Source organism: Paramisgurnus dabryanus, chromosome 5 (assembly GCF_030506205.2).
Source record: "Paramisgurnus dabryanus chromosome 5, PD_genome_1.1, whole genome shotgun sequence".
Lineage (NCBI taxonomy): Eukaryota > Metazoa > Chordata > Actinopteri > Cypriniformes > Cobitidae > Paramisgurnus > Paramisgurnus dabryanus.
Window position 1 is genome coordinate 10,585,850 of NC_133341.1, and position 26,345 is coordinate 10,612,194.

At 37.0% G+C, this 26,345-nt stretch overlaps 1 protein-coding gene across 1 annotated transcript; it reads right to left on the reverse strand.

The window, feature by feature from the left end:
* Nucleotides 1-7,546: 7,546 nt before the first annotated feature.
* On the reverse strand, nt 7,547-12,011 carry aqp3a (aquaporin 3a). The gene is made up of 6 exons (XM_065266840.2): nt 11,745-12,011; nt 9,624-9,750; nt 9,367-9,504; nt 9,161-9,285; nt 8,543-8,760; nt 7,547-8,409 (listed from the first exon to the last, which is right to left on the reverse strand). The coding sequence occupies exons 1-6, from the start codon at nt 11,850-11,852 to the stop codon at nt 8,226-8,228; spliced, it is 900 nt and encodes a 299-aa protein (XP_065122912.2). The 5' UTR covers nt 11,853-12,011; the 3' UTR covers nt 7,547-8,225.
* Nucleotides 12,012-26,345: the final 14,334 nt, after the last annotated feature.

Consider the following 26,345-nt stretch of genomic DNA (forward strand, 5'->3'; position numbering starts at 1 on the left):
CTAATAATCCTTTAGGTGAGTGTATATTTTAAAGGGCTATGTCCCAATGACAACTTTGGGCCATTTCTGTATCATTTTTGTCTGACAGAGTAAAAATGTGATCATATTTAACAGTATGTTGACAACAAAGACTTGCAAAGGTATTTGCAATAATCCTCAGGTATTTGTTAAAAATAAGTCATGTCTGGATAGAAAAAGAAATCGTAATATAAATATTGATCTTGCCTCCCTTGTTTCTCATTTCATGCTCACACCAAAGCAGATGGTTTGCTATTGTAAAAATGTGACCACAAAACCAAAGTAGCACTGGTATATTGTAGCAATAGCCAGCAATACATTGTATGGATAAAATTATCGATTTTTATTAATAAATAAAAAATCATTAGGATGAAATATATTTATCATTTGTAATGTGTGTGGTTTATGACTTAATTTGGACAACTTTAAAAGTGATCTCAATATTTAAATTTTTTGCACCCTTAGATTCCAGATTTGCAAAAAGTTGTATCTCTGCCAAATATGGCCATATCCTAACAAACCATACATTGATATAAAGCTTTACTTTACACCTTTGGCTGTTTTTTGTGGTTCAGGGCATGGGCGTCGCTAGACCCCTTTTACTGGGGCACCTGCCCCAGTGTAAATCCTTTGTGCCCCGGTGTAAATCTCAAGTTTAAATTTTAGCAGTTAACTAGTGTATTCCTTTACAAAGACAATCGCAGCAAAAACTGATCTTTATGCAAAGTATTTACCCAATTTAGGCTTGTAAAAGCGACGAAGCAGTCGTATTGACGCGTGCACGCACATATCCATGGCCGCGCACGTTTGCGTTCACCGCGCACAACCGCATTCAAAAGGTGACGCCACGCGAGTGCTTATGAAAGCATAACGAAACTAAAGTAAGTTTCTAAATAATAATGCTAATCTTATTTTGACTCGATCATTATTGGCTTCTGTAGATGTACATCAGAAATGTTTTGTGCAAAGCACAAAAGGGAAGAAGAAAGGAGAGATGATGAGTTTAAGGGAGGTAAGACAAACTACATCCTCACCCTGTCAGGTCTGGAACAGAGGAAAAATCTCAGGAAAACCTCTTGTTAAGTCTATAGAATTGCATCGTTGCTGAGAAAATCAACAGATGTATGTGTTTATACTGTTCTGTATTTTAAGATATGAAATTAATATTTAGTTCACTAATATTTAACTCTAGGACACTAACTTACATAACAGTTAGCAGTAACTGTGACTGAGATTATTTAGTATAGCAGTCATAAAATGACTGGTTTCTTAAAATATTCTTGTAAAATAAGTTAATAATCATTGCTATCATTTTATAATGTAGAAAATATTTCTCTGCTGTCATTATTTCCAAACATGTTATGGCATTTATGCCTCCAAACATGTTAATAATGTTAGGTATGATGAAGATTACACTTGTATATATGTATCTTTCGCAGTAACTGTTGCACTAGAATAGTGGGTTAAGCAAATGACATTGTATAGAAGTGTTGCACAGCAGGCTTTCAAAAAAAGTCAGCATAAAATTTGGGGCCTGTGCCCCAGTAAAGCTTTATGTCTAGCAACGCCCCTGGTTCAGGGTCCACAATTACAATGATATTATACAATGTCATAAAAGCTCTGGGTGGAGGTCCAAAATTGCAGTAAAGAAATCTATTATTTTTATTATTTCGAATGATGTCTATGTCCTGGAGAAAGAGTATTTCTTTCCTTAGTTCAAATCTTTTTGTAGTTCAGCTAAACATGCTGTAACTTTCAATTTGAAGCAAAATGTTTGTTCTTCAGCAAGAAGATAAGCATAGCAAAAGTCATTTTCGTGTGATTTACATGCACTGTAAAAAAAACTTTTGCTGCCTTAAATTTATTTGTTGAATCAACAAGATTTACAAGTCATGTGAACTTACTATTATCTATCTTGACTAGAGATGAGTAATGTTATAATTAGATTATGAGACTTCAAAAACAGGGTCACATACAGTACAGTAGGTAATATATATAAATACACCTTATACTAATGTTGTCATGTTTACAATGATTCTGATGAAAATATAGACTAGAAAAATTCATTTTTGCAGCAGTATGTTTTGCCTTGTCAAGCTATTCATGTTTTAATGCATGAACAGAAAATAATCCAGAGAATGATAAAAGTAAAATACCAGTGATTTAAAGTCAGATAAGGATTTTACTGTCTGACAGCACTTTCGGAAAACTTCTGAAAGTCTCTCATCAGTATGGATTGCACATGTGGGCAGCATATGGTTTGGCAGGATCTTAAAGGTATCTGGGCGCTGTGATGTCTTAGCTTCCAGCAAGAAAATCTTTTAAAACACTATGTCTCCAGGCACTTTCAGTATATCAGGAAACATCATAGGTTAGTAAACTTGGGAATTTGCTTTACAAGGTATTTGTGGACCTCAAAGTGAAAGTTAATAATGACCAGAGACTTTTGCCCAGACAGAGCAGGTTTAAATGAATAGTTCATCCAAAAAATTTTAATCCTGTTGTCATTTATTCACCTTGTACCTGTTTGAATTTCTTTATTCGGTTGAATACAAAGAAATTCAATTGGTATCGTCAATTGTGTGTTCCCATCAGGGTTTAAATTGGGCTGGGGCTGAGCCCCAGGGCATAGGCTGAAGTGGTTACTCTGCTCCATGCCAATGTGCCCGTGGGTGCTGGTGCATGTGCACTGACACAAATGAGTTATCATTCATTCCTATGTAGGGTAGGTCTCACGATCGTAAGTGTCGGGCACCGGCGACAAAAAAGGCCTTCAGTGGTGAATATAAACTCCCGTGAAGTCGAACAAAACACATCTCAGAACCTCAAGAATGTGCAGGGTCATTACACATTGTAGAGATGAGAGAGATATGAGAATAAAGTTCATTAGGTGCCCAGATTAAAACAACTGAATAGAAGAATGTGTAAATATGCTAACTGGATTGTATATAAACTTATTGTATATATAGCTATAGTTTAATAAAATAATGTTACCAGCAACAAATTAGTTACAACCTAACTATAGTGATTGTATTCTGACTTGAGATCAGCATAGGGAATCTTTATGGCTAATTTATTAGACATGTGGCTGATATGTTGCACCTTTTATGGTTAACTGACTCTTTAGGGGTATCTTGTTGTATGATGCTATGAACGTCTTTTTGGATGAACTATCTATCCCACAAGATTAACAGTTCAGCTAAGGTAAAATATGAGCCGCTTCATATATTACTTCACCTAAAGGTGCAATGAGAAAACACAATGTTCTTTGGAACAGACATAACGTCATATTTATAATATATCAACATGATGTGGTGCCATGATCCATATTTATAACACCTTTTTTTAGGTGTGGTATATGGCAGGTTTCTACAGAGAACAAAACATGGGAGATGCCCTTGAGTGCCTAATTAAATTCATTCACATTCTTTCCTGAATGCTTAACTTTATCTCATGTTAGTAAATAGTGTTTAAGCTTGTACCATGTTTAACACATAAGCACTTTGAGAGTAATGTGAAAGTCTAAGACAGTGGTTTTCATACTTGTCCTAGGGGACCCACTGCTCTGCACATTTTGCATCCCTTATCTAACACACCTGATTCAGATCATGAGCTCATTAAGGGAGAGATCCATGAACAAAACTGGGTGTGTCAGTTAACGGAGACATACAAAATATGCAGAGCTGTGGGTCCCCTACACTCTAAAAAAACAAACGGTGCTATATAGCACCAAAACAATTGCTTTGGATCGTAACGATAGAAGAACCATTTTAGTGCCATATAGCACCGGTGAAGAACCAGTGAAGCACCAGTGAAGCACCAGTGAAGCACCAGTGAAGCACCAGTGTAGAACCATATAGGGGCCATATAGCACCACATATGGTTCTACATAGCACTATATGGTTCTACACAGGTGCTTCACTGGTGCTTCACTGGTTCTTCACCGGTGCTATATGGCACTAAAAATGGTTCTTCTATCGTTACGATCCAAAGCAACTGTTTTGGTGCTATATAGCACCGTTTGTTTTTTAGAGTGTAGGACAAGATTGAAAACCACTGGTCTAAGATGTTTTCAGACTAGATATTAGAACTAGTCATTTCTATCAAACTATAGACCAGGAGTGGGGAACCCTGGGTCCTGGAGGGCCATTGTCCTGCAGAGTTTAGTTCCAACCCTAATCAAACACACCTGAATTTCATTTCCAAGTAATCCTGAAGACTTGAATTAGATTTTTCAGGCGTGTTTAATTAGGGTTGGAACTAAACTCTGCAGGACAATGGCCCTCCAGGACCAGGGGTCCCCACCCCTGCTATAGACAGTTTCAGCAGCAACAACATAAACAAATGGCTTTTGTGAACCAAACTAAACTTCCGCATATAATCAATAGAGTCCCTCAAGAGTAGTTTATTTCTGATAACAAGCTAAATAAATAACGAGAAATGAGTTCAAATCATAACTAAAGAGTATCCACTACACCAGGTGTTTTCAAACTTTTGTGTGTGTGGACCACTATTTGTAATCAAGAATTTTCGCGGACCACCTCATAATTCTCATAATAAAATATGTCTACACAAAGTCCTGAATTTATCTGCACTTCTAAATAGGCTTACTAGCACTAAAACTATAACTGGTCATCACATCAGTACAACAGATTCTTAAAACTTATTCTTAAAAAAAATATATTTTTCTTAATAAAATATATTCTTTTATATTTTATTTTGCCTTTACACGGACCACCTGCAGTACCCGCGCTGCGGACCACAGTTTGGGAATGGCCGCACTACACTGAGCTAACATTATTGTATAAAATTTAAATATACAATGTTAGCTACAGATCCTTCAAATCTTGTTTCATTGCTTCAAAGCAGCTTAACAAAGAAGATAAAAACACTGAAAAACAGGGAAATGATTATATTTAGGCTATATATAATAGAATGTGAAGAGCTCAGATGCAAAAACCTCTAAACGCCACCTCCGTCACAAAAGAGATAATGATATTGACTGAATGCTCTCGGCATGTATATGTTGTTCATCAAATACTTTCACTTTAAATCCGCTTAATCCTGGCCTCAGGTCATTAAAAAATTACCGTTCCAGTCCACAAAAAAATTCATTGGGTGTACAAATTAATTATGGTGTGCTGAATGTGAATTTTTTACCCAGTTAAAGAAGGTTTATCGAATATTTTTGAGCCTTTTCAGACAGGACGTGAAGAATAAAGATTTACTGGATAGTTTTACGGTACATTCACACGGGGCATAAACGTTAGCGCTTCTCATTTACTTCGAATGGATGAGGTCATGCGTTGCCGAACTGAATTGTGGATCCATCAACGTCACATCACTGCAGTTCCTCGTGGCAGAAGTATATTCTCTACTTCTCAAGCGCCAATGCTTGCATTAGCCAATCAGATTGCCTTACGCAAATAACCTACACTCTAAAAAACAAACGGTGCTATATAGCACCAAAACAGTTGCTTTGGATCGTAACGATAGAAGAACCATTTTTAGTGCCATATAGCACCGGTGAAGAACCAGTGAAGCACCAGTGAAGCACCAGTGAAGCACCTGTGTAGAACCATATAGTGCTATGTAGAACCATATGTGGTGCTATATGGCCCCTATATGGTTCTACACTGGTGCTTCACTGGTGCTTCACTGGTGCTTCACTGGTTCTTCACCGGTGCTATATGGCACTAAAATGGTTCTTCTATCGTTACGATCCAAAGCAACTGTTTTGGTGCTATATAGCACCGTTTGTTTTTTTAGAGTGTAGCGCAGAGATAGCCAATTACGTTGTAGCCATGATGCTTCAGACACGCCTTCCGTCAAGCGTTAACGCTTACGCAGGATGTAAATTTACCGTTATAGAAGTGGAAATTTGGGTATGTGAAAAAAGACACAAAATTTTAAAATACCAATGAAATGAGTAAAGTGACGTTTGTGAAAATAAGAAATTTCAATGACTGACTAATAACTTTTTCATTGCCATTAAAGTGAAATTACTGAACTTAAACAAAAGAGTCTGATAAAAAAGTTAGTTTACAAGAAAACATGTCAGATGCACTTAGAGGGTTTTGCATCTGAACTGCATTTTTTTGTCTTTAAAATGTAAAATATTTGAATCTAAAAAACATGTTTTAATTAAAAGTCAATTTCTATTAAACTATTAAAACAGTACATTTTTCTCTTGACATTTTACAAATCATAATAGCCCCATATATTGAAAATTCAGGCAACAATTTTGTAAACAGGAAACTGAAGTGGATGGGGGTCACTCGCTTTAATTACTTAACAGATTCCTGTTTACGTAAAAACCCCACACCCAGACAATACTGTGTGTTATCTAACAAAATGTCCATAATACGGTCCAAATTGTGCAAATGCCCTAAAAATAAATGCAGATTTCACACATCATTAAGAGTGGCATGCTTCACATGAAAGGGCCAACACCTAAGATGAAACACATGTGAGCTTAATGCAGGTGTGTGGCCCCAAGCCATCTCTGGATAGCCTGAGATAGACTAAGACTACATAGACACTGGGCACAGGGTTAGTTTCGATTAGGTTAGTTTAACTTTTTTCCCAGCAAATGTGGAAATTAGAACAGAAACGGCTGTGTGGAAGTGGTCTTCACTGACAGGAGACAATCTCTAAAAGTGCCTTAGCTACAGAGAAACCTGCGGTAATGCACTGGAAAGTGAAACAGGTGGCAATTGCCACAACAGTCATACAGTATTTACAGAAAAGAAAGGGCATTGAAAAGGTGCACTATAAGAGTAAGATGGAAAAGTTTATAGATATAGCTGGCTTGGAGTGGCAGACAGAATAATTGTTTTTCGAACAGAGAATGTATTCTGACATATGACAGTCAAGCATGCAGTATATACATGGATTAAAACTACCCAATAAGCACTGAATATAAATGCATTTACAGATGCTTTTATCAAGGGTGGCGGTTTGAACCCATGAACTTTTTGCACTGCTAATGCAATGCTCTATCACTAAGCTAGCTATAAAGGAGAGAAAAGCAATCATGCTTTCTTCTCCATTCATCAGTCCGACTGTCCTTGCTTTGTTTTGTACAGTATGAGTTATACATTTAAGTGAGTTATTATTGTGTTTGTTTCTCAGGGTTTCGAGAAATAGGTAGTTCTTTAACCTTCAGGACTGACATGTTGTTGCTTGATAGAGGTACTGTAACTGCAGTAACAGTTAAGGCTTGTCTTCCCTGTTTTGAATGTGGCGAGAATTATATTTTAAAATGCACACACCCAGATTCCCTTCAAGTCAATATGTTGCTTTAACCTGAACGTGAGAGTAAGGGTTTATATTCTCAGAGCTGTCCACACCTATAAATTCTCATGAAAGCAGTTTCCATTCATCTTGTGCAGAATTGGTTAATAGCTTTGGCATATGTTGAATCCAATTACAAAATAATGCCTAAAGGGGTGTTTGAATGTGCACGTTCCTAAGATGAGTTTCACCCAAACATCATAACAACATTAAAACACATTACATTCTTGACTAATTTCTAAAAATTCAAAAGTTTATTCAGGTCACAATCCGTTCAAAACATTCAGATCACAGGCACACAATTACAATGATTTTGAAATAGACATAAGAAGAAAGGGCACAATAGTAATCTGTAACATTGTAAAATTCTCAAAGGTAAAAAATCATGAAGTTATAGGGTACAATTACAAAAACTCCTGCTATAAATGAAAATGGCAATACAAAATATTTACACAAGTTTACAAAAGAAAAAAGGAAATTCTGGGATTGCCCACCTTTCCTAACACGATCATCAAAAGATTTGCATAATAGAAATACATTTGTATAAAAGCATCAAATATACTGTAAATATTGATATATGCTACACTACGATTTTACTGCCTTTTCAAAACCGTGAATTAATATAATTCGTGTTGCTGAAGAAAGACTTTTTTCCCTTAATGGAGGAATCTGGAGGATGTGTGAAGAGCCAGATGATGAAAAATGATAAAACAACAAAACGTCAGATGCAACAAATGTGAAAGATTTGAAATCTGGAGAAGTGCACCGTTTCTTTTGAAGTCCTTTTAAAAGGCTGCTTCAAAATCAGAATTCCCTTTTGGTGAAGAAAAGGAAAGTCTTCTGTGGATTTATACATGACCTACAACAAAACCAGAGACTCTTAAGCTGAACGCTTATGTGAGAAGGCCTGGTCACCCAGATCCATCCTTACTGGTGACATCATTAAGCTTCACATTCTCCTCCATAAATTTATTTTTCTTGATCCACGCTTCTGCCTCCACGTGCCACCCCACCATCAACTGGTACACAATCACGCCAATGATGGATCCCAGGAAGGGAGCAAAGATGGGCACCAAAAACCAACAATCCCTGGCACTGTTGCAAAAAAATTGAGTTATTTCATTACTGATTGGAAAGGAGCACGCAAGGCTCGAAACTGCTGCAAGATGGTTCAATTTGCAAGATCTCCTCAATTTGTAAATGTTATTGGGATAAATTATGCACTTACGTAAAGACTTCGAGGCCCCAGCCGGCCATGGAGGTGAAAAGGCGGGGTCCAAAATCTCTGGCTGGATTCACAGCATAACCGGAATTGAATCCCATGGAGAGGCCAATGACAAGGACGCTAAAACCAACGGTGAAGGCCTCAAGACCTGGAGGGATTGGGTTGTTGTACGGATCAACAATGGCTAGGATGCAGACGATGAGAGACGATGTGCCTATAACCTGCAAAGATGGTATCATTTATATGTGTGATGACACTATCAATGAGAGCAAAGATTTTCTGTTTTAATTCTTGTGAAATTTGTAATATGTTCATTTAAAGCTGAAAAAGATACTAGATCATATTCCTGCTTTTTAGACTTCGGCTGTTTCTTAATCGGAAAGCTGGTTGCATATGCAGGCTGTATACGTCTTCAAGCCTGATTAATTTAAGTTAACTGAGCATTACATTAACAAGTAAGCATATTACAACAAGTAATAATAATAGTCAACTTTATCATTTTTAATATTCTGAAATAAGACGTATGCAACCTACAAATGTGACCTGCAGCCTTCCGATTGAGAAATTGTCTACAAGTTTTAAGGTTTAAGGAGATGAAAGGAAGAATCTGAAAATACTGACCTGGTCAAAAAATCCATTAAGGAGGGTAAGATGCTTGCTGGGGTACGTAGCAAAAATTCCAGCAGTGGAATGATTTCCAATTACAACCAATTCATTTGTTTCACCAGCATAGTCATACATTGCATCTAAAGCACAAAATAAGTGTCATAAAGAGAAAAACACACCATACTAAAATCTTTTTTTTTTTTACTTATTATTAGCATTACCATGGTACTCAGCGAAAATAATTGCAGCACCCAAGAATGATCCTAATGTTTGAAAGAAGAAGTAAACAGGGAACTTTCTCCATTTTTCTCTTCCCAAGAGGCAGAGAGCAAATGTAACAGCTGGATTTAAATGGCCCCCTGAAGAAAAATGAAGAAATAAAATCATCCACAAAGAATCTTTTATATAAACTCGTGTCCTGTTTATACACCCATGCACAGCGATGGCTTAGGATGCAATTTTAAAGGAGCTTGCCTACCTGACACTTGGCCACAGACCAAAATTCCAAGGGTGGCGGCAAACCCAAAAGCCAGGTTTACAGTCAGAAAGAGACCGTGAGATCCTTCACTCAGTGTGACTTGGGCCACGGCACCACAACCAAACATCTGTAAAAAAACAAACAAAAAACGTTAATTATTGTTTGAATAGCGCATACTGTGTTTAGTCTAACCCGTACAAATGAGTTTAGAAAGAAACAGTGCAAACCCACACTAGCATTTATTTCAACACGATTGTATGCGTGTGGAGGGCTTATGTCGAAACATAAAAACATTTAAATTGTGCAGACATCTCAAACTAGTGCGGTAAGTACCAGGTTGTACTTCTCAGCTCAGTTGGAACGTTGAAATACTTACAATTCTTACACAAGAATTTTGTAAAAGTAAACTCTGCAAATGTATACAAACGCTAAAATACATCTCACAGCCTTTGCTGTTTAGACTTGTGGCCAAGTTTCTATTTTGTAGGTCATGGTGAACCCAAAAACCTTAAGCGCTATATAGAATCACGCTGTACTGGTTTACCAAAATCCTTTAATTATTAGGATGAACGTAAGAGCTTTCGTGACACGAAATCATAACACTTCACTTAACTCACAAGACTGATTTATCACCTTATATGTGACCCTTTGCATTTAAAGAATTTCATTCGTTTTCTATAATAACAACTATCTGATTACATTACCTGCTGTCTATCATTTTTGCACTATTATATAACAAATTCTATACAACCAAATTCCTATTGTCTGGTGTCAACATGTCAGCTGATAGTCAGTATCTGCACATTGACCTTCACAGTCAAAAGATTGTGTTTGGAGAGCCTTTGTGGTTTTATCTTCTAAAGTACAGTGAATGCTTTTTACCACTTAGCAAACATCCCACCTGTTGAGTGATCCAGTTAGCACAAGACCTCTGAATTCATGTATTATCTCATATAACCCCAGCCACACACCTCGAAACCAAACTATGAGCGTTTTTGTTGTTTTACTTAAGTGCCTGTAAAAATAAATTGTTTCCCCGAGAGCATTTTAGAGCAGCTTTGTGTCAATCTGGTCTTTATGAGGGTCATATTTCATAGCCAGTTTTTCTTTTAGTTACTACTTTCTGTATATTGTGTTTGAAGGATTTATTAGGTGTCTACAATGTACATTTACAGTCTTTCCTACTGTAAACATTACAGAAAGTTGATATTGTTAGTTTGGTAATATTTCAATAAGTCAATAAGATACAGTATATATGTAATATGTAATACTGTATGGATTGTATTTATTAGGTTTAGAATTATAGTATGATACATTTAAATTTAACAAAATGAATAATGTTTAAACAATTATTTTTAAACCTCAAAAAAATAGATGATGATTTATTTCACATTTTCTAATTTGTATGTTAACAACTATGCATTTGGCAGACCCGTTAATTCAAAGCAGTGCAATACAAGATATACCATTTTTGCATGTATGCATGTTCCCTGGGTTCGAACCCATGGCCCTTTGCGCAGCTCCACCACTGAGCTATACAGGAGCTAAAAAAAAATGCTTCAGAGATTGAATCTTGCTGCATTGTTATTTGCTTATCTGTATTGCATGCTGCAGTGGACATTTGCATTAAATTAGAGAAGTAAGACATTTGTTGTATTAGGGTAAGCCTATGCCAACAGTATTTGTTATTATTGCAAGATTTTATCTACCCTCTGTCATAGCAAATTACTTCCTAAAGCCTTCCTAAACCACATTTCTTCAGGGCATTGTGATTCAGCAGATATGGTTACGTTTTTGTTGCATGACAAGCCGTTGCATAAAGGAATTTACAGTACGTCATCTTCGTTGTGTTTTTCTATTCAGCATTCATTGCTAAAACCATCAGACCAAAACACAGCAGAGAACACATTGTAACTAATGTTGCGATGTTTATGTCTTAAATAAAACTTATACTACATATAATGTGTGACATAAACCTGCATTGTAATATTTATGTAATGAATTTAATCATAAGCCTGCATTCGTTTCTCTTATTGTTAAAAGACAAACTTACATAATTTATACTGACTTTATGCTGACAAACTCATCACAGAAAAAGAGAGTAAATAGAAAAATACCCACCACTAAGATTAGAGTTCCCAAACATTCAGCCAATCCCTGGCGCAGTAGCTTGTTGCGAACATGCATAGTCTGCATAATCTTTTCCAGCATGGCCTTCTGCGTTCCCATTTTTTTAGCAGGGCACGGACGCTTTCCCTTGAACGTGTGTTAAAACCTGGATGTCCCTCAAAGTATGTTCATCTGAAGGCCAGCATTCTCTTCTTATAGTCATGGAACTCCTAGACCAACCCTTCATGTTTCTGCCTGCCCACTCAAAGACTTCTCTATCTCACGCACTGTGAAACACACGTACACACAAACAAACATACATGTGCGTACACACACACACACACCTATGCACTACATTAACACCCTTTAACCATCCCTGTATTATTCACGCTAACAGTCACACTCCTCTTTTGACACTGCATTCCTTTGCTGTTCTTCTCTATTATAAAAACAGGTTCCTCTATTTTCTAATCTTTTTTCACATTGTTGTATTTATGCAAATCTTTGAAACTTTATCATACAATTACAATGGACTCTATGCATGGCGGCGCTTGACGTATTTCTGGTGAAATCTCAGCATGCTGGACAACTTCTGCCAGTCATAGAGCACTATAATATTCATATAATAAATAAAGTATATATTTAAAGACGGGAACTTCTGGTCACCACTGCTGTGTGTAAAAGTGTTGTAGTACGGCTGGTAAATAATCAACTTTAAGTTTATTTATGAAGAGACACTATAAAACAATTAAACCTCAGGTGGTGTTGCTAACCCAAATTTGACTCTAGGTGAAACTCTTAACAGACATGCAACTCTCTGTTCTCCTAATGAGGTTCACATCACTGAGTATCTGCTGAAATATATGATGTAATGTACACATATTATGTGGTTCTAAGATTGTAATTTAATATTAATGTTTAGTATTATTTTAAAGGTCATGGTGCGATGAGTAAAAAGGTCTCATTTCTATAAATCTAAGATATGATGGATTAAGGTTTTAGAACTTTGGATAGAAGATGCATTTCTTGTAGAGGTGGGGGTTTTGCCTTGATGTTTCTGGCTAGTTTGACCAGTTGCCAAGATACTCCTGGCTAGTTTGACTAGGTGCTCTTTAGTATCACTTGGTACATGTCAAACTGGATTTTGACCAGGTGTTCTTTAGTATCACTTGGTAGGTCAAACTAGATTTTGGTAGTTTTCTCAAGGTACATAAAAGGTGGCCTGACAAAATGTTCAAACCTTATGGAGGCTCCTAACCAGGAGCTCACACACTTTGTGTGTGTACTAAAACATCATGGAAGAAATCTTTAACAAGAATCTTCCTACACCATTTACGGTGTATTATATTCACGATGGAAGTACTCTGTAGCCAGAGTGTCTATTGCCAGGCATGACTTTGTAACTTTTGCAATTGTTGATCATTTTAATTAATTGGAATTGAATCATATTCTGTATGATATTCTTTAATTGATGTTTGAAGCTGGAACCTGCCTGGTATAATAAATTGTTACATTTGATTCATCTAAATTCTTCAGAAATTGTATTGATTTATTTAAATTCTTTCAGAAATTATTATTTCCAGTAGATTAGAAGGAGTCTGGTATTACCGCAAAATAAGTATGTCAGGATATGATCACACTGGTGTTTTGATGTTGAATGGAGCATGGGGCACATTCACCAGGACTCTCAGATTTATGTCTATCACCTGCCTTAGCAAGTTGCATGATGGTGACTAAAGTAACTATTTTTATGATCGGAGCAAGCATGGGGCGGCCAGATGTAAAAATATTAGTTTAACCGGCAACCTCTGACTAAGACCAGACTGGCAATTTTTTGTCTGTGAGATGTACGCAACAGCCGGCATATAGACGGTTTCAGCAGTAACAACATAAACAAGCGGCTGTCGCGGTCCGCACGTAACTTCCGGTAAACTCCGCTAAAAATAAATAACAACAAAGTACTTTAAACGTAGTTTATTTATATAACAAGCAAAAAAACAACACATAGATTAAATAGGAAACCAAAACATTTGTTCTTTTCGACGAGGCATTTGTTCAAGAGATCAGTTTAGCAACTAGTCAGACCATTAAAAAAACGAAACCGGAAGTAAAGTTCGGATCCAGACGTGTATCACGTGCGTCCGATGAAACCGTCTATATCCTGTGCGATATCGGGTCCCTAATGAACGAATAACTAAGACTATGGGAAGTTATAAATAATCAAATATCTAAATTATGATCAACAGATAATTGGAATAATACACTAAATTCTTACTATATTAAATTGGAGTCAGATTATAATTTAAACACAGAGGTCAAAGAAATACATTTGAAATCTAATAAATGGAGTTATTCTTCTAGAAGCGCTAAAGGAAAACGAGAACACGAGATCACTTCACCAGGCCATTGGATACCTTCGTTGGACCGATGGGTGGCGTCTTACAGTGTTTACAGCATTAGACTCACTGGAAAGCATGCACACTTCTACACTGCTACCCTGTATTTGCATAACCACTAGTTTGAGATAGATAACAGTGCTTTTCATCTGTTGCTGTTATACTTGATATGAATTTTGTATAATTGTTATCATCAGTACTAGTGAAGATAACATCTGTGGTTATACAAGCTAAATGTTAGAACTGTAAAAACTTGTCACAAGCTATCTGTCCTGCTGCAGTTCGTGTTGCTTTATCCTGATATAGCAGTAAAAGTGAGCTCTCACCGAGATCTCATTTGCCTCTCTTATTTTACCTAAAAGACAACATTACAAAGACATTAATATTTTACTAATGTGATAGCCTGCTGGCCGAATCATAAAAACAGCACAATGTAAGCTCTGCTAGTACAGGCTAGCTGAACATATATCTTAATGATTACAGAGATAAGACGACACAAATAACATGCAAATTGCATGGCTGCCAACGTTTGAGTTCCGCTTGGGGTGAGATGTAGTGGGGGGATGGTCCATAGAAGGTTGGCATCTTGGGTTTGTTATTACATTATTATTTACTAAATTATCAATAAACGTCACGTTTTCCTGATCCAATTTTCCCTTCCCACTTTAGTTAGTGTGTAATGTTGTTATAATAGCATACACTGTAAAAAAAATATGTAGAAATTACAGTATTACTGGGTATTACTGGCAACCAGCTGCCAGTAAGTTACTGTACTGTAGATTTTACATTTATGTTATTTACTTGCAAAAGTTTGTGTAAAGTTAAATGAACATGAAACATTTTCAGTCTTTATCTTCTACAGTAAGTTACTGGCAACCAATAATTACAGCAACATTTTTACAGTGTAAATAATACTTGCAAAATGATAAAGCTCAAAGTTCACTGCCAGGCGATATATTTTCTTTATCAGAATTCCCCTTTCAAAGCTACAGCGAATGGCCGGTTTAGACTACAGCCCTACTTCCCGATTGATTGACGTCAAAGTAAAAGTTTTTGACTAAACTCCGCCCACAGGGGTACATCAGTCGCCAGCTAAGCTAAAGGCTCTGCTAAGCTAAGCGGCTCTGCTAAGCTAAGCTGCTGTAGAATCACAATCACACTAAGGGTGCATTCATGTATGTAGCCCGCCATGTGTGTGGTCGTTATTTCAAAATATGTTCTGCAAGTCGAGTGATCCTATTTGAATCACGTGTCTTGTCAAAATAAGTGCCTGCTGCAGATGCGTCTAAAGGGTTAATGAGACATGCACGTTTGCCAGATACTCGCATAATCTCATGTGTAATCAGAGTTTACTGTTAAGGGAGTGTCTTGCGTGTATTTTGTGAACGTGAGCGTCTCATTAATCATAAATGGCTTTGACACGTGTGCAGCAGGCATTTATTTTGTCAAAACACATGATGCAACAAACACATATTTAGAAAACACAAGTAACACACATGACACTCCACTTATTTTGAATTTCCGTCCCTCGGATGAGCAGTCACGAGCCGCCACTGTTGGCCATCACATCTCTTTGACTTCGACAAGAACTTTCATATGCTGATTGAGGCAGGCCAGAGAGAGATAGGCGTTTACAGTGTTTACAGTTAGGCATATTAGGCAATTATTTCATGACTTTTATTACACTCAATGGGAATCTCAATGGTGGGCAAGAGCCTGCGTGATAAAAATGTAATGGATGTGTGGCGTGAGAGTGTGAGAATGGGGTCAATTGTGTGAGTCTCAATGGTAAGGGTTGGCAGCCCTGCTTTCAATTTTTCTCGGGTTTGAACATCTGGACAATTCTTCACACATCGCAGGCTGTAAATTTGGGTAAATCCAGAAAACACGAGTTTATTTTAGCGATTCTGCCTTCACTTTCAAATCTCTCATACCAGAAACTGAAGAGCAGTGTAGAAGTTAAGCGTGCAAAGAGTCCATCCTTTTAGATGAAAAGTTGGTCCGGGTGTGAAATTGCAGAAGAAGATAGGCTTATCTCTACAGGTCTAATGCTGCCTTCACGTGCTATGGAAAAGATGATATTTTCAACTTGTGAACTGGTATTTACCAGTGCATTGTGTTCAAGTGCTTGTTGTCATACTGTAGGGAAAATACATTCACGTGAGTAAGTTGCCTGATCGCTTATTACAAGGATCCTATTGACTGCTAGTATCTGCTCTGGGTTGGTACCACCAAACTTTTAGTAGTGTACAATGCTTATCATTCACGACTCTTCTGTTGCTCTCCGCCATTTTGAAAAGGTCAAAGGTTATCTCATCTCGGCAACTCGTGCATCCAAGGCCCTGTCCCAAATGGCACACTTCGGACTTGTGGACCTCCTCAGATGACATCACGTAGTCCAGACTTTAGGGACCCTTGATGCGAGTCCACGTGGGTGCACCGGAGTCGTATTTTGGGACAGACTCGAGCATCACACCGGAAATAGGTAGAGAAGTTGCTTGTCAGTGTGAACTCCTCCCTTCCGTCGTCTGATTGGTCTGATTGCCCTTTCACAAGGACTTCTGGGTTGGAAAATTTCGCGAAGCCTGCTGCAGTGCCTGCTGAAGACTGCATCAAGGGGGCAAAGGAGGCGCTGATGAGCACTCTTCAAAGCGTAAAAATGACAGATGGGGCACCCTACGGACTCGTAGACTAAGCGAGAACGCGCAATTTAAGGCCACGAGACCGAAAGTCCACATGAAGTGCGCCATTTGGGACAGGGCCAAAATATTCTATGAGTTGCCCAGTGGAAAATACCACATGAAGAGGTGCTCATGTGCATTTTCCACATCGGCTTTTGGTATTTACCATTTACCATAATTACCATATTGGTAAAACGTTATGGTATGAGAAGTTCACTTTGAGTTCACATTGAGCATGACTAAGCACCTGGCTTCAGGAATGGGTTTGGTCACTCACTTAACTGTATATGATTCACAAGAACTGAGTAAAAATTATGCTGATTAAGCGTTAAATTGATACTAATACAAAGACTAATTGCTGTCTTTTAATATCATTCTACAGTAAGTCTGCAAATGTGGTTAAAATTATACGTACACTCAGAGAAAGGTATATAAATATACCAGAGTTACTGGGGTGGTACCTTTTAAAAAAGTACACTTTTGTACCTAAAAAAAGTGCATATTAGGAAATTTTTTAAGGTACCAACTTTTGTACTTTTTTAAAGAGTGTACGCTCTAAAACAAATGGTGCTAAATAGTACTAAAAGCTTGTAATAATATAGGGGATGTAATAGCTCTGAAAAAAGCTCTCATTTGCAAAAAAAGAAAGTGGTGATAAATAACACCAAAAGTGGTTCACTGGCTGGTTATAGGGGAACCATTTTAGTGCTACAGTATATAGCACCTAGCACATCTTTAGAACCATCAATGGTGCTAAAGCATGACTATAGCACCACTTATGGTTCAACAGAGCACAATATGTTTCTACACAGGTTCTAGATAGGTGAGTTCCCCTATTACCAGCCAGTGAACCACTTTTGGTGCTATTTACCCCCTTTTTTGCAAATGAGAGCTTTTTCAGTTCCTGTAAAAAAATATTTGCAGTTTCTTTTTTATGTTTCCCTTTTTTAATGTTCCCCTTTCCTCCTAATTTGAATATGACTTGCTTTGAAATCGAAGTAAAAAAACTTCCATAAAGAGAGAAAAAAGTTTTAATGTAAAAATAAAAAGTTATGCGGACGGGCAAACTTAAGTCTAAAATAAACTCAATTTAGTGCAGTTCATTCTCAACAATTCCACCAGAGTGGGACTCATTTTCAGCCCTGGAGTTTCATGCCTTAGGCTATGTTTACATTAATGCGTTTATCCTTTAAAACGCCTTTCATCTACACTACATCACCGTTTTCAACCCTCATAAATGGATTCGTTCGCAAACGCTGCAGACCCTGTTTTAGTTTGAGAACTCAGACGTTGCTCTGAGTGTAAATGAACGTAGACGGAGTCTTATGTAAACGAACAGCTGATGTTAACGTGACAGCGCATCATTTTCAAAGTAAAAATTATTTTATTCATGTAAATGTTGGTTTGCAACGGAGGTTTTGCCAAAAATAGTAAACATCTACCAACCAGCTATTATAAACCCTATATCGGATTGTTTTAACATGTATCCTTATAGATAATGTCTGTTTTATATTAATGTTTGAGTATTGTTGGGTTTAATGTGTTTATGTTTTGTTTAAATTTAGTTAGCTTACGAAAGATAGACTGTATAATTTTAAACGCCATATAGGCGTTGTAAAGGCCAATATGAAGGGAGAATTGTAATGGGTCAGACATTATTTTCCAGTTTAATGTAAGTTTTGTGTGCTCCTTTAAAATGATTTTCGTTTCAGATAATTTGTCTCTTAATTTTAATCGATGTTTTGTTGATAAGTTTTGTGAACATAAATTAATAAAAACAATAAACTCAACGTCATTAATATATAATGCTTTTTGTGTTGCTAGCGGAGGACGTGCACGGACCTCGCACACTTTTAAAAATTAATGCAATAAGCATTTCTGGTAGGCTAAAGCAATACTTATACTTACTATGTTTGATTGAAGTTTGCATTTGCTGAAATTTATTTTTGCTTCAAGTTCGCTACTGTTTAGTACTGTTCACTTGAATGCTTTCTTTTTAAATCACAAAGACCTTTATGTTAGGTATAAAATCAATATTAACCTATTAATCATATTAATATGTTGTAGGGGGGAGCTAGAACAGTATAAGACTTTCCCAAACACATTTTGGTTCAAAAATAGTGTCTGTTATAGTTGCCAGCAAAGGACCCAGGTATGACTTTTTGTCAATATCGCACACCCCTAGGCTGCATAAACGCGCAAAGGTAAGCTATTATTAGAGTAATAAGTTATTTTACACTTTTATGCGCATGCCCAGTTACATGATTGGTCATGTTTCATGCATTTATGGTGGTGTATAGTGTGGATGAAGATTCTTTTTAAAATGCCAGTATAAACGAGGATCGTTTTCATTTTAAAATGCCGTTTTAAAACGCAAATGCTCTAATATAAACAGGGCCTTAGAGTGGCCCACTTAGATCATGTATAATGCCAAATAAGGACCTACTTGTTGTCAAAAAAGAACAAATATATGGACTTTCAAAATGTTGCAGTTATTTTACTCCGAATACTCTTTTTACCAGTACTGTAAAATGTTCAATTTCAATGTGTCAGCATCCTCAGACATTGTCAAACCAGGGCTGCGTTCAGCCCCGACAAAACGTTGCACAACATTTATTAAACAGAAACAGTGATGCGTTGAACACCCTGTTGTGATGACGCAAGAGTTGCAACTACGGTAGCTGAGAGGCCATTCTTTGTGTTCTTTTTTAAATGTTTCTAAAGCCTGATGAAAGCGTTATAAATGTGTGTTTAATACTGTAAAATACCCTCAATGTTACAGTCACTGACCTTGCCGTCCAGAATGAAAGACAACATTCCATCTTGAACCCACGAGCTGTCTCTTTACTACCGCGTGGTTTTATTAATCTTGCCGCTGATTGGGCCGACATTTCTGACAAACCCACCAAACAAGAGAAAACACATCTAAAACTGTTGCACGCCGTTGCACACCGTTTCCAGGAAACATATCATTCAACCCGGAAAACGTAGCAAAACGTTGCGCACCGGTGTGAGCTTGAACGTGCCCCTGGTCTTAGGGAAAACTTTTCATCTGTCACATATTTAAGGCAAGAAATATTACTCTGATCCCCCCGAAACTGGAGACAATGTCAGAAAAGAATGGTAGAAAAAAAGGTTATGGGTATAATTCATATGGGTGGATTCCTGGGTGGTTTGCATAGCAGTGTTGTAGCTGGTCTGCACTGCCCAGTTGAAAAGAACTATTTTATGTATGTCTGCAGAGATAATTGCACATAAAAGCAGATGATTTGGGAAGTGCAGTGTTGTCATACAGTGAGTTATTAGCTTCTCATATAATGGCATTAAAATGATCTGTATCATCTCTCTACAGTGTCCAGAAATACATTAATAATGCTAAAGATGCAAACATGACATGGTGATGGAGGACCACTTAACCCAGTGGCATGTGTTCTCTGGTTTTAGTTACATTTTAGTGAACTTACACATACGTTGATGCAACGACAGCAAGTAGCATTAAAGGGGACATTCCACAAGTCTTTTTTTAAGCTGTCAAACAAATCTTTGGTACATATGTGAAGTTCTAGCTAAAAATACCCCGCAGATAATTTATTATAACATGTTAAAATTGCAACTTTCTAGGTGTGAGCAAAAATGTGTCATTTTTTGGGTGTGGGTCTTTTAAAATGAAACTGAGCTGATCTCTGCACTAAATGGCACCCTCTGACATCACCTTCTGACATCACAAGGGGAGCCAGATTTCAATTAGCTATTTTTTCACATGCTTGCAGAGAAAGTTACTGGTTAGTTCTTTTTTCAATTATAGCACTTAAACATGAAAAAGTCAGATTTTATATGTCCTCTTTAGTACACCAAGGTGTTTGTCAAAGTGTCATGCTTTTCAAAAGATGGCAGCAGAACTGCGCACCAAACGTTTTAAAGTGGTTGAAAACGGCAGGCAGACGCCGATTGTGGGTACTTGTCATTGTTTCTTGAGCTGACCGCTTTGGTTGCTATGATACTTCTGTTTATCAGTCGTTAAACGATGTGCCAGTTGGTTTTTGTGATATTTGTCCCACCCCTTCCCCACTGTAATTGGACCGCTGAGTGAAAATTTACATTGATGAGCTGAGTTTTTCACTTAAAGTTGAACATTTTTAACACTGGGGGCTTGGCCAACAATCCTTTTTTGTTGCAAACAGTAATGCAGAAAAATAATCTGTTCCGTTTTAAATAAGTTCAGGGATTCTTACATTAATTAAGTTTTTTTATTGATTGCAATTTAGCTTTAAAGTGTAAAACATTTATCCAGTTTACAATATCTTGATGATGAATGCATGACAAATTGAATGTGCGGAACTAATATTGCATGCATCTACATTTTGCAAGACTATGCAAACAATGTATAGACTGTATGGACAGACTGGGGGAGGCTAAATACCAAAAAAACTAAGACAAGATTGTGTAAAACCCTACTGTATGACTACAGTTTCACCTGACACAATGTCAGCACTTAGTACGCCCTGAGTCAAAGTTAACTTTTCACTATCAGCAAGAATTGTATCGTGCTACTTGAGAGTGTGAGGAAGAACGAAACACCTGTTGTTGCTGAACAAGGTTCTTGTGGTATTGCAAAATTAAACAAATGCAATAAATCACGGGTCTATGATATCACATGATGATTTACAAATAACAGCTATTATGGACTTCTCTCATGCAAAAGCAATCTTTACAGCTCATGCATCACTGTAGGCTATGACAGGTTTATTATTATTAAACTTTATTATTGATCATGTGACCAGCATGTAGGGTGAATTCAGGTAAACAGGGTCACCTTTGACAGTCATCTTTTTGATTGGTTTAACATGAGCTCATTCTAATTATCTGGGATGGAAAGCCAGATATCTCGCAGACAATTTTTTAGGTTGATACCTTAAGGGCCAACATGTCTTATGCAGTTGTTATACCATAACCCTGTTTACACGGAAGGGCACTGAGTTGTGAATTTGGTGGAGATGTTGTTTACTGCCTTAAGGGAAGGGCTGTGGCAGGTTTAGGTTTGAACAGGCTCCCACACATTTAAACTGCAGACAGGACAGGTGTGGCTGTGACAGTTATGAATACCAAAACTCTTCTGTATTCTGAATGGGAAATGATGAATGATGACAAGATCAAAGTTACAGTGATTGTTGACAAAGATCTTTCTACCTGGAAACAAGGGGTAAACATTGCTTATTTTGAAATATGCATCACTGACTAAACTTCTTGACCATGTGTGATTTGGGATATTCCATTTATTTAACTAAAACATAACAAACTATTTGTCAGTGTTGCAACAAAAACCACAGACACAACAGGAACTGGATAATTGGGCTTTTTTAACGACTTACTAACTATAAGCCACATGCTTTTCTACTAAAGAGAATGCACTTTTTACAGTTATTTTTGAGCTTTTAAAACCGTTTATCTCTAGTGGTTTACACCACTCAAACTGGAAACCGCAAGCTACGGTCCATGTTCATCTTGAAAAATGATGTAAACATGCATTAATTGGTTAAACCTGCTTATATGTGACCTTCCCTGCTGAAAAACACAGCATACCAGCAAGACCAGCATATGTTGTGTTTTGGTGCTGGTTTGCTAGTGAACACCAGCTAAACCAGCATCAAACCAGCATCAGCACCAGCAGTAGCACCAGCTAAACCAGCACCAAACCAGCATTAGCACCAGCTAAACCAGCATTAGCACCAGCATCCCATGCTGGTCATACCAGCATATGTTGTGTTTTGGTGCTGGTATGCTGTGACCAGCTAAACCAGCATAGACCAGCATATTTCCCATGCTGGTCCATGCTGGTTTGTTGCTGTTTTTTCACCAGGGATGTGACCTTGCCACCTGTGAAAACTTAATGGCTGAAATCAAATTTAAAGGTGCCGATTGTTCTTTGATATTTACAAAGAAGGTATGCTTCTTAATTTGTCCTTTGATCTAAATGCTCTGAGGCTCATGCCAGTCGATCACATTAGTAAACAGACCTTGTTTGAGCCTGTATCAGACGAAAATACAGATTTTGAGAAACTACTAATTGTTTGGAGATTGTTGATGGATGTTTCTGAGTGGTATTTTTTTTTCATTATGGACCTGCAAAACATTACTGTAAAGTCAATAGTAGAACTTCAGCCTAAACGCTAGCTTGTAGCATTAATTAGCATGTAGGGCTAACTTAGCAGTCACAACCAATTTTTTTTTTGCATTTTAACAACTATTCTATGGCACCTTTATAGCTTGTTATCCCATAATTTGATTCTGAGACTTTAATCTGGTTTTCACACGCAGGGACACAATTACAATGCAAGTCTTGATATATATGAAAATATTTTGATTCTACACTGATTCTAATTAGATTTTTGGTCCACTTGTATACAGTATATATTCACAATAAAATGACTTTAACTTCAAATGTTGTCGCAAACAAGTAACAAAGTTATAAACTTATTAACTTAATTAAAAGATTTTATTAGCAGGAAGTAAGTTTTTTGTGTATAGACATACAGAGCATCTGGTCTGAACTTTACTTCCGGTTTCTGTTTGTTTAATGGTGTGACTAGTGGCTAAAATGAACTCTGAAAATACCGGTAACACTTTATTTTACGACCCGCAAAGTACCGCGTAATTAAACCGAATTTACAGCGTACCTATTTGTAACAACAGGGTAGGTAACCTGTAGGTATAAGGGAATAATATTTTAAGTTTGGGGTAATAAGGGGGTAAGAATATGAAGAATTATAAATTATTTATACTCTAAGTATTTTATAACAACAGGGTACCTATTGTAATATTACGTGGTATGTATGACTTAGTCAAGTCTATGGGGAAATTATGTTTTATTTATTTTTTATTGTGAATTTTTCATATTGACTACTGAATGTTGTATACAGTCAATGTCTACGAGCCACATCGGCAAATAAATATAACAGCATATCACTTTTATTTTAGTAGCCTATATTACTTGCTTTTAATAACAAAAGTCCAGCTGATTTAATGTGGTTATCTTTTTTTTAAGGTAAGTACAATACAAATAGCAACTTATTCCCTATTTACCAGGAAACTCCTACATTTGCGGACATATTTGAAGTGGTACTTTGCAATTTATTTACTGTAAACACAAGTATTTTAGCCAAATATAATTTATGAAATGGCAAACCAGAATGAAACAACAGCAGATATCAGCTCCCGCTAAAGCAAAAGACGACTACATGCGTACTGCGCAGGTGTAGAACGCGCGGCAGTCTGCAGTAGGTTTGTTGGAACGCGATCCTGAGGTGAAATTTCTTTAAGAGGTTTTAAAAACGTTCTACACTGTGGAGTACGGCTGCGAGTGATGTTAGCAGGTCCCGCATGCTGGATAAGGTGACTGGTTTTGTTAATACATGACTCACGCATTTCAAACAATGTTTTTCAAGAAAGTTGCTAGCTAACGGTAGCCGGTTAGCTAGCACATAAGTAAGCCTAAAATTTATAAACGTAACTGGCTTAGAAAACTCTGTTTCTGTCAAGGCACAGTGAAGAAACATTTACTGAAGGCTTTCATTTATGTTTTTTATATGTAATGCAGAACAGCATTTGTGAGACGACATCAACTCATCATCCGAGTGGACAAGAACACCAACAGAGGAAGCCAAGCCGCAAAAACAATGAAAACTTGTCATGACTTTTTATTTTAAATAAAAGTTATTTGATAATAAACATTAAGTGTTGGCTTAATTATAGTGTTTTAAAGATGTTTTGAAATAAGTTGTTTTAAAATAAAAATAACAATATTCTGTATGTTTATGGTATTTACCCTATAACAAGAGGTGAACAAAGCACCACTTTAGTTTACAGCCCGCAAATATGAGAGTTACCTGGTACATACACAGAACAATCGGGGAATAAGCCCCACTTTAGTTTACAGCCCGCAAATATGTGAGTTACCTGGTACATACACCGAATAATCGGGGAATAAGCCCCACTTCAATTTACAGCCCGCAAATATAAGAGTTACCTGGTAACTCCTGTATACATATACAGATCAAAGAGGTACAAGTTGCTATTATTTTTATTGTGTGTTATATTTTATTTGCCGACGTGGCTTGTAGACATCAACTGTAGGCTATACAAAACACTTCATCAGGTAAGTAGCAAATATGAAAAAAAAAACATATTACACATAGACCATATTACCCATAGACGAAAGTCATACATACCACGTAATATTACAATAGGTACCCTGTAGTTATGAAATACTTAGAGAATAATTTTCCATATATTCTTACCCCCTTATTACCCCAAACTTAAAATATTATTCCCTTATAACTACAAGTACGTACTGTAGAGGTACTCTGTTGTTACAAATAGGTACGCTGTAAATTCGGTTTAATTACGCGGTACTTTGCGGGTCGTAAAATAAAGTGTTACCAAAATACCTCATTGAAAACAACAAATGTTTTGGTTTCCTAAAGACAGCGGGAGACGGCGATCATGGATCACTGCTATGTGAAGTGAAGTTTGGGAGCCGGTTTGTAGTTAACATTGTATACATTACAATACACATTTTAAACAGCAACATTAGCTCAGTGTCAACGGGGCCGGCCCGAGGCATAAGCAAACTAAGCGGCTGCTTGGGGCCCCATGGCCACCAGGGGGCCCCCAATCGTTTTTTTTTTCAATTAAATAACTTAAACAAGTAAAATGAATGAATGAATGAATACGAATGAATAAATGAATAATTCAAGACAAAAAAATATGATTTGCAGACAACTGCAGTGCTAGCGTTTGAGTCATGCGCAATATAGACACCTCGCATGCATTGACTGTTCGTGCCGGTGTGCAAGTGCGCGTAACTGTAATAAATGATAAACCATGTCACAAAAAAATAGGCTATGTATCCCTCTGGTGCCGAAAAGAGAAAGAAGAAAAGGACAGAGGAGGAGATAAAAGAGAAAGATAAAGGTATGTTTGCATGATTATTTACAATATGTTTAAGTTGTGCAGCAGCAGCTAGTGGTGTGACAGATCGCAGTTGATCTGTGATCGACCCACAGTTCGGCTCGCATGCGATTTGCGGATTAATATGCAAATTTAAATAGGGAAAGTTTATCATTTCACGTGTTTTAAAGGCTTGCAAATGTTAACATTTTGAGTAATTTTAAACCATTTAACCCACAAAAAAGCGCTAAAGTGAGCAGCTTTATGGACTAACATGCGGTTGAATGTGTTCAGCTCTAGTCATATGTGATCCTCACTATGCCCTTCAGAGATCAGAAAACTTGATGTTTAAACTTTAGAGAGAGTTACCCTACTGTGTGTCATACTGTAGTCCATTACCATACATTTGAGGAATAGAGCACTGAAAAACAACGTAACGTTTTTATGCTGCACAGTTTGTAATTCTTCCTCCGTCTCTGTGTGTGCACAAGCGTTAAAGTGCCCTCAATAGTGCACTATAGTGCTAATTTTAGCCCTTACTTAATGTGAAACTTTGTTCTTTTTATAAATGTTTGTAATTTCTTTATTTT

Bases quoted from the DNA above. Each gene is read 5' to 3' on its own strand.
- aqp3a (XM_065266840.2), bottom strand. From the start codon at position 11,852: ATGGGAACGCAGAAGGCCATGCTGGAAAAGATTATGCAGACTATGCAT. The intron at 9,751-11,744 runs GTGGGTATTTTT...GTTTTTTTACAG, and splicing joins TGGGAACTCTAATCTTAGTG to ATGTTTGGTTGTGGTGCCGT. The intron at 8,410-8,542 runs GTAAGTGCATAA...TTTTTGCAACAG, and splicing joins TGGGGCCTCGAAGTCTTTAC to TGCCAGGGATTGTTGGTTTT.